General features: G+C 57.0%; 1 protein-coding gene across 1 annotated transcript in view; it reads right to left on the bottom strand.

Moving 5' to 3' along the window:
* Positions 1–318: 318 nt before the first annotated feature.
* ACO2 (aconitase 2) overlaps positions 319–15,854 on the bottom strand; it is a 56,371-nt gene continuing 40,835 nt past the window's right edge. The window contains exons 4-18 of the mRNA XM_047741747.1: positions 14,938–15,030; positions 11,582–11,740; positions 11,201–11,351; positions 9,908–10,012; positions 8,828–8,919; positions 7,686–7,791; positions 5,757–5,914; positions 5,490–5,563; positions 4,908–5,019; positions 3,884–4,006; positions 3,459–3,614; positions 2,368–2,559; positions 1,864–1,996; positions 1,246–1,367; positions 319–851 (exon numbers count right to left, since the gene is read on the bottom strand). Of these exons, the coding sequence (XP_047597703.1) occupies positions 714–851; positions 1,246–1,367; positions 1,864–1,996; positions 2,368–2,559; positions 3,459–3,614; positions 3,884–4,006; positions 4,908–5,019; positions 5,490–5,563; positions 5,757–5,914; positions 7,686–7,791; positions 8,828–8,919; positions 9,908–10,012; positions 11,201–11,351; positions 11,582–11,740; positions 14,938–15,030 (1,914 nt within the window). The 3' untranslated portion in view covers positions 319–713. The remainder of the gene's footprint in view (positions 852–1,245; positions 1,368–1,863; positions 1,997–2,367; positions 2,560–3,458; positions 3,615–3,883; positions 4,007–4,907; positions 5,020–5,489; positions 5,564–5,756; positions 5,915–7,685; positions 7,792–8,827; positions 8,920–9,907; positions 10,013–11,200; positions 11,352–11,581; positions 11,741–14,937; positions 15,031–15,854) is intronic.

Raw genomic sequence — 15,854 nt, 5'->3', positions numbered from 1 at the left:
TTGAGGTGGCCTGTAAGAAGGGGTCTGGGCCCCCTTCAGGGTGTCTGGAGGGGTAACTCCGTGCCCAGGGGCAGGGGAAGTACCATCTCAGGCCCAGCCTCCTGGCACACAAGGGGGGCTGTGCAGATGCTGGAGTACAGGGAGGGGAGGCCGAGAAGACACGGGAAAGCTACCGTCTCATGTGTCCTTCACGGTAGTGGCGGGTCCGCTGTGGCGTGGCTAGCGGGGGGGGGGGGGGGGGCTCTGCCAGCTACAAAGACCCTTCTTCCCTGAGCCGCGGAGTCGGTGACAGTACGGACACCACCACTCACACACAGGGACAGTCACTGAGTTTGGATTCTTATTTTCCTTGCAAGAGCAAAAGTTTCTTTAAAATCCTTGAGCCACCAGTGAAATGAGGCAGGAGAACACTTTAGATGGGAGTCTCGTCATAAAAATAAATACAGTTGAATGGAGCTGCTCAAGGTCTGAATCAGACTAAAAATGGGAAGGCAGGGGGGCTGGAACATTCTTTTAAGACCCACCCCCAACCATGGGTCACTCGGTGGGCTGAGGGCGGGGAGGCCAGGAGGCCTGACCACACCATCTCGGGGCAGGAAGCCATGGCTGGATCGGGGCGGATCCAGCTCTGATGAGGCGCGGGCCGCACGGGCATCCCGGAGCGGGTCCGAGGAGCGGGCGGGCGGGCGCGGGGCCGGGCGCGGGGCCGGGCCCTAATGCTGCTGCAGCTCCTTCATCCTGTTCAGGGCGCTGCCGGCGCGGAACCACTCGATCTGGGTCTCGTTGAAGGTGTGGTTCAGGAGGATGGTCTCCTGGGTCCCGTTGGGGTGCTTGATGATGCATTTCAGGGGCTGCAGGGAATGGGGAGAGGTGGAGGCTCTTAGGAACATGGCCCTGCTGCAGGGTCTGCAAGGTGGGGCACACTCAAGGTGAAACTGGGGGGCCAGAGGCCAGGCCCAGGCTCGGGTGGCCACAGTGAGACGTGGATGGCATAACTCCCAGGGCCAAGAGGGTCCTGCTCTGCGCAGGCTCTTGGCCTGAGCTAACGAGGGGGGCCTAAGCTGGCTCCACCCTGTCTCTGGGAAGGTACTTTCTTCCCTCCAAGGGGGATCCCTGGAGAATTTAAGGGCCCTTCCAGCTGAAACAAAGGCTCATGGGAGGAGGAGCAATTGGGGCCAGAAACAGGTGGAGGAGGAGAAGCAAGGTGATGGTCCCCGACCCACCCTCCTTCCCCGGCCCCCTGACCTTGCCAGGAGCAAAGTCTTTCAGGCCCTGGATGGTCAGCTTGTCCACGGGGTGAATCTTGTTGTAGTCGGCTGGGTCGGCGAAGGTGAGGGGCAGCAAGCCCTGCTTCTTCAAGTTGGTTTCTAGAAGGCAAAGGACACACGGAGTCCATAGAGCTCCAGTCCCCGCTTCTCTGCTCAGGAAGCCTCACCAGCCTAAGAGCTTCCTTTTCTAACCCCAACGAGGGCGCTGGGACAGAGAGGCACCTGGTCCTGCCATCTGGAGACCACGGAGCAGAACTGAAAGGACTGGATGGCTACAGCCCCGGAGACGGGGTACCTTCCACCAGAGCCTATCCCAGCGTGCCGGCTGGGGTACCCGCTGGCTTCCCCGCAGACCCTCACATCAGCTGCTGCTTGGGTCTGCAAGTTTGGAAGCAAGTTCCCACTTCAGGAAGTTGTGGGACTCAGACTCAACGAACTCAGAAGGGATGGAGACTGTGGTGGAAAACGGGAGCCGTGGACACGGCGTGGAAACCAAGCGTGTGGCTCCAGGCCTGCCTCTGCCGCAGGGGGGTCGGGTGACCACGGGCTGCTGGTGAGGGCAATTGGATGTGGCTGGACCTGGGCTCCACCTTACCATGGATCCTGGCAAAGCTCTTGGTGATGATGGCCCGGCCCCCGAGGTGGCGAGGTTCCAGTGCTGCGTGCTCCCGGCTCGAGCCCTCCCCGTAGTTCTCGTCTCCGATCACCACCCACCGGATGCCATGTTTCTGTCAGGCAAGTGAGGCCACTATGAGGGGTACTGGCCCCCGCCTGCTGTCCCTGGGCTTCCTGAGGTTCACAGGTCAAGGGGCTAGAGAGGCTCCTCCTTGCCTGGGAAATCAGGTGAATTGGGCCCCAATGAGGCCCTGAGGGGACGGAGGGGATCAGATGTGGGCCCTGACTCTGCAAGGGGCCTAGGGACGTGCTCAGGACAGAGGCAGGAGTGGGGGGAAGGCCACAGGGTGAGAGCAGAGCCCAGGAGTATATGATGGGGGGACACAGGATGGGCCCCACGGGACCAGGGGACCCTTCAACTGCACAGCTACTGGTGTGGGCTCCTGGGGGGAGAGCACCCCTTCCACCACTGACTTGGACCCACCTTGTAGTAGCGGGCAGTGTCAGGGACAGGTCCGAACTCCTGGGTGACAGCATTGCGCACGGAGTTGGCCTTGCCATTTTCGATGTTGATGGCGCCGATGAGCAGGTTATTGGAGATGTTGTCCAGGTGCCCGCGGAACTTAAGCCAGGGGCCAGCGGCCGAGATGTGGTCAGTGGTACACTTCCCTTTGACCTTGGATTTGTGAGAAGAGAGGACGGAGATCAGGGCATGGCACAAGGGAGGCGGAACAAGGGAGAAGCCCTCTAGAGGCTGGCAGCGGGCCCAGCAACTGCGACCCAGGAAGGGGACAAGGGCAGCAGGTCTGGCTTTAGACACACAGTCTGCTGCCCTGGCCTTGCCACACTTTGACCACGAGGGCTCAGGCAAGACCGTCCCCAACCCCTCGAAGGCCCTGGGCTGCTCAGTGAGTGGTCTGGGACAGGACACTCTCAGGGGCAGGGGCTGGACAGGTGGGTCTGCTCGCTCAGTCTTCAGACCCAGGCCCCCAGACAAGTGCTGCCCCGGCAGGAAGACTGGCTATGGACCTCAGGCTGGACCCAGAGGAGTCCGAGGAGGTGTCCTGGCTGGTGACCACTTTTATCTATCATGTGGGCAACACTGGCTGCCGCTGCTTGAAGGCCCTCCATCAATAGCAGGACATCATGGCTGACGTGGGTCCCAGGCCTCTGAGCACACCACAAAGGCTTGCGTCTGCCTGGCTCCCAAACACAGGCCAGGCTGACTGACGCCCGACCGCGGGAGCAGAGGGCTCCGTGGCTTCTGGAGACCATGTGGTAAGCCAGAGGTGTGGAGACCTGGTGCCCTTCTGGTCCTTCCCGCACTGCACCCACTGCCTGTGACCGCTGCTGGTGGCCCTCACCAGTGGCTGCGGAGCACCCTAGACACCGCCGGCCAGACCCAGCTCAGCCCAGCACAGGGGGTGAAGGAGAAGGGGACATTGGGCTGTGGAGGCCCCCGCCCCAGGCCTGACCTTTCCCTCTGGGGCCCTGGGGAGAACTTGTGGTTCTGAGGGCAGGGCCAGGCGAGCCAGGGCTGTTCTCCCTGCCCATCCCCCCGTCGCTGATGCTGACCTTGATGAGGATCTGCAGGTCCTCCAGGTCTTTGCCGTCCCACTTGTCAAAAGGCTCCAGGAGCTGCAGGCGTTGGCTGGTGGGGCTCACGTCTACTCGCTGCCCGCTGCTGTCCTTGGGAGGGTGCTGGTAGGTGTCCTGCCCAGGGTCAAACTCCTGCAGAAGATTGGGACGTGCTGGGGGCTGAGTCCTCAGTCCCCACGTAGAGGTGCTTGTAGAAGGCAGCCTCCCATGTCCCCTGCCTTCCCCTCTGGTGCACGGAGCTGCCTCATTCTCACTCCCAGGGTGGTCCTGCGTGCCCAGGAGGGGCAGGGCCCGGATGCTGGCATGCCTGGAAGGAGGGTCTTAGCCCCGGAGTGAGTGGCGGGGGCCCAAGGCGCCCGGCCCACAGCGGCCGAGAGCACAGGGCAGCGGCGCCTGCTCACCGCCCGGGGAAGCTCGTCCGCATCTGGGGCCTCCAGCTTGAATTTCTTGCCGTCCTTGCCCGTCAGGAAGTCAGTCTCTGGGTTGAACTTGAGGGTGCCCGCGATGGCCAGCGCTGTGACAATCTGGAATGGAGGTGGCCCACTGCTGATTAATAGCCAACACCACTCCTGTCACCCCCCCCAAGCAGGAGCCCAGACGGAAACAGAGCCCGGAGCAGGTACACCTGAGTCCTCCCCATGTAAGTCCTCCCCAGAGGCCAAAGCTACAAGAACGTCTCTGGGGGCTTGGGCCGCAGGCCTGGGCCTCTGTACCCTCCCGGGGGCAGTCTCCTCCCCTCACAGACACTATGAGTTGCTGCTGCAACAAAATCTTCCTAAACGGGCAGCTGAAGACAGAAGGAAGGCGCCGCCTCTCCAGTCATTTTTAGCCAACATAAGTATTTCTGGAACACTCATTTCAAGTCAAGAAACTGCCCGGCCGGCTCAGCGGCAGAGCATGTCACTCCGTCTCAGGGCTGTGAGTTCGAGCCCTGCATCGCGTGTAGAGATTACTTAAAATCATCTAAATAAAAGACAAAAAGGCCAGAAAGCCTGGCCGTGCGCTGACAATGGTCGAGGCTGAAAGCCCGCTGAGCCCCCGAGCACTTGGCACAGCGCTCTTCACAGAGGCCGCCTTCCCGGCAGAGACGGTCAAGCGCCTTCCATCCTCGTCCTGTGACCCTAACAGGATCCTCGGCACAGAGCAGTGTGACATGGCCAAGCCCACACAACTGGGCAGAGGCTGAGCTGCCCTTTCTCCCGGGCAGTGACTCCAAGCACCGGCTCGTGACCGTAACTGTGACGCTTGAGGCCTGGGGCTCTTGGTTTCCACCCACATAGCCCCTTGCTCTGCAATACCAGCCCTCCCGCCGCAGCCCCACAGGGTCAGACGCCTGGACCCAGGCTCCATATCCCCCACCCACCAGCCAGGGGCGGCAGGGCCCCAGAGGCAGTCCCGGGTCACAGCCCCGATGGGCAGGCTCACCTCTGGGGACGTGACAAAGGCGTGGGTCTCGGGGTTCGCGTCGTTGCGGCCTGTGAAGTTCCTGTTGTAGGAGGTGACGATTGTGTTCTTCTCCCCCTTCTTGATGTCCTTCCTGCCAGGCCAGAGGAGACAGTTAAATTAAGCACTGTCTGCCCTTGTCACCAAGCCCATCGCACCTGGTTTATAACAGAGAACAGGTCAATGGAAGGACCCCGAAACAGCCACCTCCTCCCTGGGACTCATGCAGACACAGGAGGGAGCCTGGGATCACAGAGGTTTGCTGGGACCACACGTAAGGCAGGTAGAGCCCAGACTAAGACCCCAGTTTCCTGACTGGGGGCCACTGCCTCCGTTCAAATGGCTCCGTCAGAGCCCCTGGCCTGCGTCTGGCTTCAGCCAGGTGGCCGCTCCTTCTCTTCACTTCCAGCCCAACTTTCCAGTCCTTCCTAGAAAAGTCTTCTAATGTGCAGTAGCTCCTGAAGCTAGAGGCCTGGGTCTGAGTCTCTTCTCTCCACCCAGTAACACCCCCCTCAATACCTGGGGCTCCGGGCCCAGGTGTCCTGTCAGTGGTGAGCCTCTCACCTGTCCCACTGGCCGATGCAGGGGCCACAGGCATTGGCCAGGACGATGCCGCCCACTTCCCTGAGGATTTGTGCCTGCAGAGAGAGGAGGACAGGCACGGTCAGAGGCAGGCTGATGGCTGATGAGCAAGGGTGGGTCAGGAGTTTGAGTGATAAAGAGCCGTTCTGGAGCCCCGGGGCAGCTGTGGGGGGGACCTGTACCCGTCCCAGCCGGTCCCAGCTGACAAGCCAGGTTGCGCAGCAGTGGGGAGGGTGTGTGGGCACTCACATAGCCGTCCCGCTCGATGGTGGCACGGATCTGCTCAGAGCCTGGTGTGATGGTGAACTGGGACTTGCACTTGAGTCCATGGGCCAGCGCCTGCTTGGCCACGGCTGCCGAGCGCCCCATGTCCTCATAGCTGGAGTTGGTGCAGCTGCCGATCAGACCTGGTGCATTGTGGGTGGTGGGGCCAGGGGTCAGGACCAGAGGTCTCCACCTGACCTCAACTATCCAGACCTGGTCAAGAGTTCGCCAACCATGCCAGGCCTGTGGCTGTTCTTCATGGAGACGAGTTGGAAGCAGTCCAGCTCTAACAACACAGGACAGGCTGCTCCATGGCCCAGCCGTTAAGGGGAAGACGATGTGGCCAGTGATGGGAGTCAGAGGGCTCACTCCAGAATACCATCCGTGACCACAGCTGGATCAGGGCTTTTAGGAGATAGTTAGAAGTTTCTTCTTTTAGGGGCGCCTGCGTGGCTCAGTTTAAGTGACTGCCTTCAGCTCAGATCATGATCCCCGAGTCCTGGGATCGAGTCCTGTATTGGGCTCCCCACTTAGTGGCTTCTCCCTTTGAGTCTCTCCCCTCATGCTCTCTCCCCTCTCTCAAATAAATAAGTAACATCTTTTTAAAAAAGTTTCTTATACTTTTGAGTATTCTCTCCCTTTTTAATTGCTTTATAATCAGGGAGAAAAAGAATTTTTTTCAAAGTCTATGACTGTTCTTCAAAAAGTCAAAACTGGATGATGTATTATTGAGACCTCAAGATAGTCTGACTCATCAGTTTAACAATTTTGCTTCTAATGAAACCACCACTGGTTTTTTTCACATTTGCTTCAACTGCTGAGTGTGAACACAGCCCATGGCATTGTTTTGTGACAGACTGTGGAAAGCGCTTTGCCCGCGTTAACTGGCCCCCCCCACCCTGCCCACACTGACAAGTAAACACAGTATCACCCTTGTTTTCCAGAAAGGGAACGGGCACACAGGAGGGTAACGTCACTTGCTCAGGGCCACCCAGCTCTGTGGTACCCAAGGCCACCTGGCTTTGTGGTCCACACTGTAGTCACACTGTCCAGTGGCAAGAGCAGGGGCTAGTCACAATGACACGTCAGCGTGTCTGTACATGTAAAGTGTGTGAACGGAAATCAGGCAACGGGCTTGGGCTGGTGAAACGTTCGTAAAACAAAAGCAGACACACGTCGAGATGTACACATCTGTGGAAAGAACCCCTCTAGGAGCTCCTCGAGCTGGTTTCTGGCTGGGGGGTTAAGATGAGGAGTTTTTAAAATTCATTTGTTTGGGGCGCCTGGGTGGCTCAGTGGTTAAAGCCTCTGCCTTCGGCTCAGGTCATGATCCCAGGGTCCTGGGATCGAGCCCCGCATCGGGCTCTCTGCTCAGCGGGGAGCCTGCTTCCTCCTCTCTCTCTCTGCCTGCCTCTCCGCCTACTTGTGATTTCTGTCTGTCAAATAAATAAATAAAATCTTAAAAAAAAAAAAATAAAATAAAATAAAATTCATTTGTTTGTGACTATCCACTACAATGAGCACATACTTCTTTTTGTTATTACATAAAAAGTAATTTTCTGGGGCGCCTGGGTGGCTCAGTGGGTTAAGCCGCTGCCTTCGGCTCAGGTCATGATCCCAGGTCCTGGGTTCGAGCCCCACATCGGGCTTTCTGCTCAGTAGGGAGCCTGCTTCCTCCTCTCTCTCTGCCTGCCTCTCTGCTTACTTGTGATTTCTCTCTGTCAAATAAATAAATAAAATCTTTAAAAAAAAAAAAAAAGTAATTTTCTAAAAAAAGCCTTTAAAGGAGAAACAGACTCTTTCAGAAAGCGCCTGGGACCTTTAGGAAGTGGCCCCTGGTGCAGGCAGGCGTCTGCAGCCCCGGGCAGGCCCTGGTCCCAGCCTTCCGAAGCTGGCAGGGGGGGAGCGACTCACCCACTCGGATGTCCAGGGGCCACCCTTCCTTCTCCGCCACGGCGCCAACTTCTGCTACAGGGTGAGCCAGGTCAGGGGTGAAGGGCCCATTGATGTGAGGCTTCAGCTGAAGAAACAGGGGAGAGAACAACTCGTGGAGGGTGGAAATCTTAAGACTGTTCTCCAGAGGCTGCGTGGCTCCCTCTCCCCCAGGGCCCCATGGAAGACCCGGGAGGCTGACTTCTAGCTCAAACCCAGGAACACCCGAGCGGTGGGCTCTGTACACGTGTCAGCTCCGGATCCCTCCAGCCCTGCCAGGTGCATATTATCTCTGTGCAGATGAAGGAGGTGGCGTGCCTTGCCCAAGGTCGCTCAAGGTCACAGAGTAGGAGATGGCAAGAGTGTGGAACAAATGAAGGACATCAGCATCATGAGTCTGTCTCCTACGCTGCGCTCCGTAATCAATTTCAGCACAAAAGCAGACTTAAAGCCAGGTGCTTTGTCTATGATAATACTTACCAATAAATGCAAAAAACTTGGCAAAATGCACGTGGCTCTCAGTACAATGTGCCCAATTATTACTACATGAATGAGTGAATTTAAGTCCCTGGCCAGCTATTAAGTGAATTTATCAGTGAATTTAAGTCCCATGGCCAACTGAGACTTTACACACGATAAAGTGAGGCCAAAAGAGGTTGAGGAACTCGCTTAAGGTCACAGGCTTAAGTTGGCAGGGTCAGGAATTCTGACTGGAACTCATAAAGACCGGCCTAAACCCTCAACCAATCTACTTGGCCACTTCCTTTCCTGCGGCCTTCCAGATGCTCACTCTGGTCTGCAGGTCTCAGCGTGCCAAACACTGCCCAAGCCTGGGAGTCGTGGGCTGTGACCTCTGAGCTGAGACAACAAAGCAAACTCCAAGGCAGAATCTTGGATTCTGCTAACGCTGAGGTGGAGGCAAACTGAGCACGTTTCTGAATCACCAGCCCCAGCCACCTCTCCCACCCGACCGCAGCCTGAGGGGACAGCAGCCTGCAGGGGCACTGGGGAACCACAGGCCCAACTACCCTGCTGGGTATGCAGGCAGGGTCCCCTAGGAGTCCCCAGATGGGGCCTGAACTCGCCACCCACAGAAATTCCTTGGAGCCAACTGCCTTCCTCACCTCGCTGAGGTTAATTTCAATCAGTTGGTCGTAATGGCAGCCAGGGTCAGGTACCAAGTGATCCTTGTACTCATCAGCTAGTTTGGCAATGTCTGAAACCAGTAAGGGAGGGAGATTAAAGCATGCGGGACAGAACCTGGTCATGAGACCGTCCAACCAACCGTCCAACCGTCCATCCATCCATCCACGCACACACCCACCCACTCAAGCCAGTTCCCCGGCACCTGTTAAACCGGACCATGGCACTGACTGAGCAAACAAAGAAATGATGAAAACAACACAGGACACAGTCCCTGCCCTCAAGGAGCACGGAATCTAATGGAGGAGCGATCAGTGAGCTGGAAGTTACGTTACGATACAAAAGACACACAGGAACAGGGAACACAGAAGTAACAACCGAGGTTCCGAGCCCAGGAATGCTTCCTGGAAATGAGAAGCACTGAATTTTGGAGAAGGTACTTGATAGGAAAGAGAGGGACGGGACTGCCAGGCAGCACTCCCATGTGTTCAGCGCCTGGAAGCAACTGGACAAGCTCTCCCCACGATCCCTGGCCTCTCGCTCTGCCAGCCACCCTTGTTCATCTCCCTTCATGGCTCCAACGACCCCTCCCAAGGGCCCGATTTCTTCCTCTGAGCTTCAAAGAAGCCAGGCTAGAACTTCAAGGAAATTGTGGGGGAGACTGGCAAAGTGATTCTGGTTCCAAATGTTTTTCCTCCTACTGGGCAGGAATCAGGAGCAAAACCAGAACCATGTCATTTCCAGAGCTTCCTGTAGGGGGCACCAGGGACCAGACCAAAAAGACCCTGGGCCTGGCCAACCTTTCAGGTGGAACTCAATTCCAATCCCAAGGCAAAGGTATCACAAACTTAGATGACAGGCCTTTCGAGAGGCTGCTGGAGCTGCAGACACCCTACTCCGCAACAGTAACACACACACGTAATTTTCCACAGCCCTCTGAAGCCAGTCTGGAAACACGAGATTAAAGACTCCGGCCCTGAAGGGAAAGGTTTAGCTCAAGGGTCTCCCTGCACCACGACTGTCCCGACTGTCCCGCCACTCCCCCAGCCCGGCCGGCTCACCCTCCCGGCCTGTCTTGCTCAGGTACTTCTTCATCCTGTGGTTGTACGGGAACACTGATGTGGTGGCTCCGATTTCTGCGCCCATGTTGCAAATTGTTGCCATGCCTGGAGAGAAACAGAGCCCGTGAGGGGGGCGGGCGGAGCAGCTGGACACGGGTCCTACACACCTGCTGGGCGGGCACACACATCCCCCCCCCCCACCCCGGGGAGCTGGTGTCACTCGTTCCCTTGTTCACACAGCCATCTATTGGCAGCCGGCAGACTCGTCCCTCGCTGCCCAGGGTTAATACAAGGGCCAGCAAAGAGAACACAAGATTCAGCCCCTCCCAGTCGGGTTCCACATCTGGGCCTGGCGGTCCTGCTCGGCAGACGGGACAGTCACTGTGTACCAAAGGCTGACCTGGCCAGACGGCCCAGCTGTTACTGTGGCCATTCTGCAGGTGAGCAAGCTGGCTCAGAGAGGTCCAAGGTCGGGTGCTGGCCCTGGCATTCAGGTCTAGCCTACCTGCCTGGTGTCCAGGCCTGCCCTCCTTTCAGCCACACTGTGGCGCTATGTGGAAATGTTTCTGGGTCTCAGGTTTTCCAGCAACAAGACTGGAAGGACATCCACTGTCTGGACCACAGAGCCTCACACAGAACCGGGGAGGCCTACAGATATCCTGACTGTATCAGGATACTAGTCTCCTGGGGTTGCTGGGGCATGGGGATAGGATTGCTATCTGCTTCCAAAGTGCACTGTCCAATGTAGTAAGGGCTCCCTACAAGACCGAGCCCCCATCTCTGGAGGGGTACAAGCCCCTTGGGGCTGCCGTGGAGCTGAGAAGTCTGGACTGGACCACCTGGAAGGCTTTTTCCAAGTCTTCCTACATCCCGGAGCACGCAGGCATTGAAGCCAGGTCACTTGGAGTGATGGGTAGAAGATGCTGGCTCCTACTTACTAATCTTGTAGTCCAGTAGGTGGTAAGTCTAATTCCAGGGAAATGAGTGAGGGTCCCGGGAAGATGTGGGAAGGGGGCTGCTTCATGAATGAAGCCCTGGCTCTGACTCGCCATTGCCACCACCACCTCTGGGATTCCCTTTCTGGATCACCCAAGGAAGCCCAGGGCCATGGCAGCTGAAGTTTACTGAGTGACCCTGACTAGATAATATCCTCCCCACCTCTAGGTGTCCACCCACGTCCCCCAGACTAGATGGATTCTCAGGGGAAGGCCATTCCCTGCTTCCATGGCTCAACTCTAGGCCCCATCAGGCCCAACACGGGCTGACGACCGCGTCCCATGGCCGCCCCCTCACCGGTGCAGGAGATGGAGTCCACACCAGGCCCGTGGTACTCCACAATGGCGCCTGTGCCACCTTTCACCGTGAGGATACCCGCCACCTTTAGGATCACGTCTTTGGGGGAGGTCCAACCGGAGAGCGAGCCCGTCAGCTTCACACCAATCACCTGAACAGGCAGAGCGAGACAGCAGTTACAGGCGCCACGTGTCATACCCCAACCGGGAAGCCGAAGGGCCCGCCGCTGGGTTCCCACTCCAGATTATTTACCCTGAGCCTCTCGAAAAGAGATCTAAGTCTGAAGAACTCCCTCACCCCACCCGGTCTCAGCAGCCCCACGCCTCCCCACCAACCACCGCTCAGCAGCCACCCCCAAAAGAGCCCTTCCCTACTCCTTACCTTGGGGCACTTCAGCTCCCAGGGGATCCCGGCCATGACGTCCACTGCATCGGCACCCCCGACTCCAATGCAGATGCCCCCCAGGCCACCGCCATTGGGGGTGTGAGAATCAGTGCCAATAAGAAGAACCCCAGGGTATGCATAGTTTTCCAGAATGATCTGAAAAAGACCCGAAGATCTTCAGCCTAAAAGCCCTCATCAGAAAACGGAGGTAGGGACCAAAGGGGTCAGCAAAGCTGTTCCCTGGGCCATTCCCAGGCACCCCTCCAGGACGGGCCTCTCAAGTGTGGCCCGAAGAGAGACAGGGAGCCGGGCTCCTGACCAGCTCCCACAGTCCTGGACTGTCTGACTGGGGCTTGCAAGGGCTTCCTCGTGCCCCAGTATCCATATCTGTGACACGGTACCAAGAACGCCTATACTGCCCTGACCGTGGACTCACAGTACGAACCAGACAAGCAGGGATACAGGAATGTGTTCTGTGACAGGTGTGGCTGTCCACAGGAGCTCCTGACACCACTCCCCACCTCGTGGCACGTGCCCACTGGGCTACTTAGGAGGGACGATTCCCTCAGGACCTGGCTCCAGTGTCCGCAAGGGGGCTCCCTCATCCGGGGCCTCCTCCCAACTTTGGGAAGGTGCTGGCAGTGAGCATTTCCCCAGACACCTGATTCTAGAGGTGCAGCTATCCCAGAGCAATCCCAGCTATCCAGAGCAGCCCTGACCCCAATCCAGGCATCAGAGCCCACAGGATGTTGCTGGAAAAGCCCCGGCCAAGGGGCCCTCAGCCTGAGCCCCAGCCCCACCGCCTGCTGGTAGGTGTGGGAACTTGGGCAAGTCACTTCACTTTCCAGACCTGTTTGCACATCGACAGAAACAGCCAGTAGTGCTCACAGTGGTAACTCCATGTGCTCGTGTGTATTACTGGAAGAGGCAGTATTTCTATTTATTGTTTAGCAGCACACGCTCAGATGCTGGGAAGGGGAAAGGAGGTCACAGACGTGCAAGGCTCCATGATTGGTTGGGCCTGCCTCATGGTGGACAGGCTCCATGGAACATTATAGAAACCCCAGGACCCCTGCGCTGGGCTACACATCTCCCAGCAGACTCAGCAAGGAGAGGGGGTCTTGCCTCTCAGGACTGCCAGCAGTTAGAAGGGCTGGCTCCTTCCCCGGGAGGGTGGCAAGTGGCTGGGAGAGAGGGCCAACAGAGAGGACATCCTGGACAAACAGCTGCTGGACAGGGCACCACTCAACTGGTTCATTCCTCCGGCCTCCTGGCCCCAGCCATAAGCCGAAGTTTAAAACTCGTTAAGATAAGGCTCCTCAAGGTTCTGCAGGTCTGATCCATGTAGAGCAGACACACAGAATTCGGTGTGGTCTACACAGTACAAACCACTCATATGGTCCCTGTCCAAAAGGAAGGGGTTAGTGCAGACCCTAGGACTGTACAAAGTGTCACCATGAAGCTGGCTGTGACTATGACCTCCACAGGCAGCTGGACGTGGATGGAGGAGAGGAAGAGAAGTGTCCGTTAGCCATCCATCCACACATGTGTATACCGAGGACCTAGTTGTACCCACCTGGCCCCAGGCCCAGAGCTACAGAGGACTCGGTGAAGTGCAGTCTCTGTCCCCAGAGCACATGGTCTAGGGCGTAAGCACCTGCACGTACGGGGGTCATAATGTGAGAGGACCCACAGAGGGTCACACAAGGGGGCTCTAATGCCGGGAATGAAGGCAATGGGCCTTCAGAGGTTAACCAAAAGGCAGAGATGGGGAGGAAGGATGTGCTGGGCCTGGGCACAGGACATTCAAGGTGGAGGGAAGGGGTTAAGGCTGGTTTGGACGTGGTGGGTGAAAGCTGCTGATGGCCTGACATCAAGGGGGAGAGAAAAACCGGAGCTGCACAGAGATCACACGCTTCAAGGGAATCTTCTTTTTAAAGGAAAAAATTAGGGGCACCTGGGTGGCTCAATCAGTTAAGCGTCTGACTTCCTCTCAGGTCATGGTCCCAGGGTCCTTGAATGGAGGCTCCTTGCTCAGTGGGGAGTCTGCATCTCCCTCCCCTCCACCCCTCCCCCTGCATGTGTACATGAGCGCTCTCTCCTGCTCTCTCTCAAATGAATAAATAAAATCTTAAAAAAAAAAAAAAATCGGGGTGCCAGGCTGGCACAGTCAGTTAAAAGCAACTGACTCTTGATTTCGGCTCAGGTATGATCTCTGGGTCCTGAGATCAAGCCCCAGGTCGGGCTCACACTCAGTGTGGCATCTGCCTGAGATTCTCCCCTCTGTCCCTCCCCCAACCCTGTCTAAATAAATATTTTAATAAAAATTTTTAAAATAATAAAATAGCAATTTAAAATAAAGGAAAAATATATCACGCTGTACACTTAGCTGGCGGCCAGTGTGTTTCTAACGGGGTAGAAAGGGAGACCCTTGGACTAGGGTGCCCTTCACGATTAAAGTCCAAAGTTGGATCTCCCTGACTCCCCAGCCCTGCCGCCAAGAGAGGCCTTCTACGCCCTGCAGACAGCTGTGATCTGCCATTCCCAGGCAGTCCCTTCCTGGCAAGGGCAATGGCTCGAAAGGGCAGAGCAGTGATCCGTGGGCTCTGGTTTCGGAGTGGGGCAGTGCTGGAGCAGGGTCAGATTACAGCCTGACTCAGCTCGTCTTGACAGAGGCCTGGGACAGAGGTGGGGAGAAGGGTCACCTTGGAAAGGTGCAAAGAGGTAGGCCTCACACATCCAGGATGGATGGCAAATGGACACGCAAACCAGTGCACACCCCAGACATCAGTCACCTTGGGTGAAAGTGAAGCCCCGATCTCCCCAGAAACACAGGCACACACCTGCACTCACGGAGACAAAATCGCCCATCAAAAGATCATCCGTCCCTCAGGAAAGCCCGGAAGAACCCCTGGCTAACATAGCCGTGTGACCTCGGGTACCTCCATCCTGCAGAATCATGGGCCAGAAGGGCCAGAAAGACCCTAAGAAGCGCTCCGAGCACCAAGGTGGGAGGAACACCTGGTGTGACGGGAGGCCCCTGCGGCACACGGGGCAGAGCTTTGGCTCTGGGGCCAGACCCCCGGAGGCACCTCACAGAGTTGTGGTGAACAATGATGTAAGTTATTAGCTGTCAAGTGCTACGTCTAGTGCCAGCACACAGAACACCCGTCAAATGTCAGCTGTCCACGCAACAAGGAGTAACACTCGTGGGAAAAAAACAAGACCAAAAAAACAATACAACCCCCCTCCCCCCTCCTGAGCCTCTGGCCTTCTGCTCCTGTAGGCCAGGAGGTGCGCTCTGATTCCCGAAGGGCCCTTCTCCCAGAAAGGCAGGCCAAGCCCAGCTTTACCTGGTGAATGATCCCAGAGCCAGGCCTCCAGAAGCCCACACCGTACTTGGCACCCGCAGTTGCCAGGAAATTATACACTTCCTGGTTTATGTCCTATCGAGACAAATCAATAACCAGAACATTAGTAACACGGTGTGTGTCTGGGATGACCCTTGCTGACCCCCCCCCCCACCGCCACCCGACTCTGAAATGCTGGTGCTGTGAAGACAGGCCCTCTCCCGGAGGCCTTCTACAAGTAATTCCAAAAGGGCATGGATGTTGGCCCGGTCTCAGCGGGCTGGCCTAGGGAGAAAGGCAAGGGAGCAGACACAGTTCTGTGACACCTGGCCAGGGAGTGGGTCTGGCACGAGTCCCTTCCCTACCCTGATCTCAGTTTCCTTATTTGTAGAAGGAACTTGGCTATATCACCTCCAACGGTCCCTCTGGCACTCAAGTCCTCCGTCAAGGCCAGCAGCGAGGGGCACACCACCACAGGACCGTCTAACTGGGATATAGTGTTGGGGGAAGGGGGCTAAGGGAAGCCCGGGATTAAGTGTGGGGTCCAGTCCCACTGTAGCTCACGTGAGGGGCTGTTTCTCCACCTAAGCCTCGGATGCCTCATTTAAGGCAACGTCAGCAACCCTGGCTGACATTTACTGAATGCCCACTGCACTACACATGCTCACAGTCCCTCCCACCGAAGAGGGAAGGTACTGTCTTTGAGGCCATTTTACAGATGCAAAAAACAGAGGCTCAAAGATGATCTAACTTGCTGGAGATCCCAGAATTAAACCCCAGGGTTTGAAACCAGGTCTGTGCCGCCACATAACCCAAGAGTTACATTCCAACATAAGATAGAGCTACCTCCCTTATAAGGAAGAGGACATCTAGGAACACCAGCGCCTGGCACATTCTAGGTGCTCAGAATTTGGTAATAC

Source organism: Lutra lutra, chromosome 8, assembly GCF_902655055.1.
Source record: "Lutra lutra chromosome 8, mLutLut1.2, whole genome shotgun sequence".
Taxonomy (NCBI): domain Eukaryota; kingdom Metazoa; phylum Chordata; class Mammalia; order Carnivora; family Mustelidae; genus Lutra; species Lutra lutra.
The sequence above is the reverse complement of the archived record's forward strand: the minus strand, read 5'-3'. Positions and strand labels throughout refer to the sequence as shown.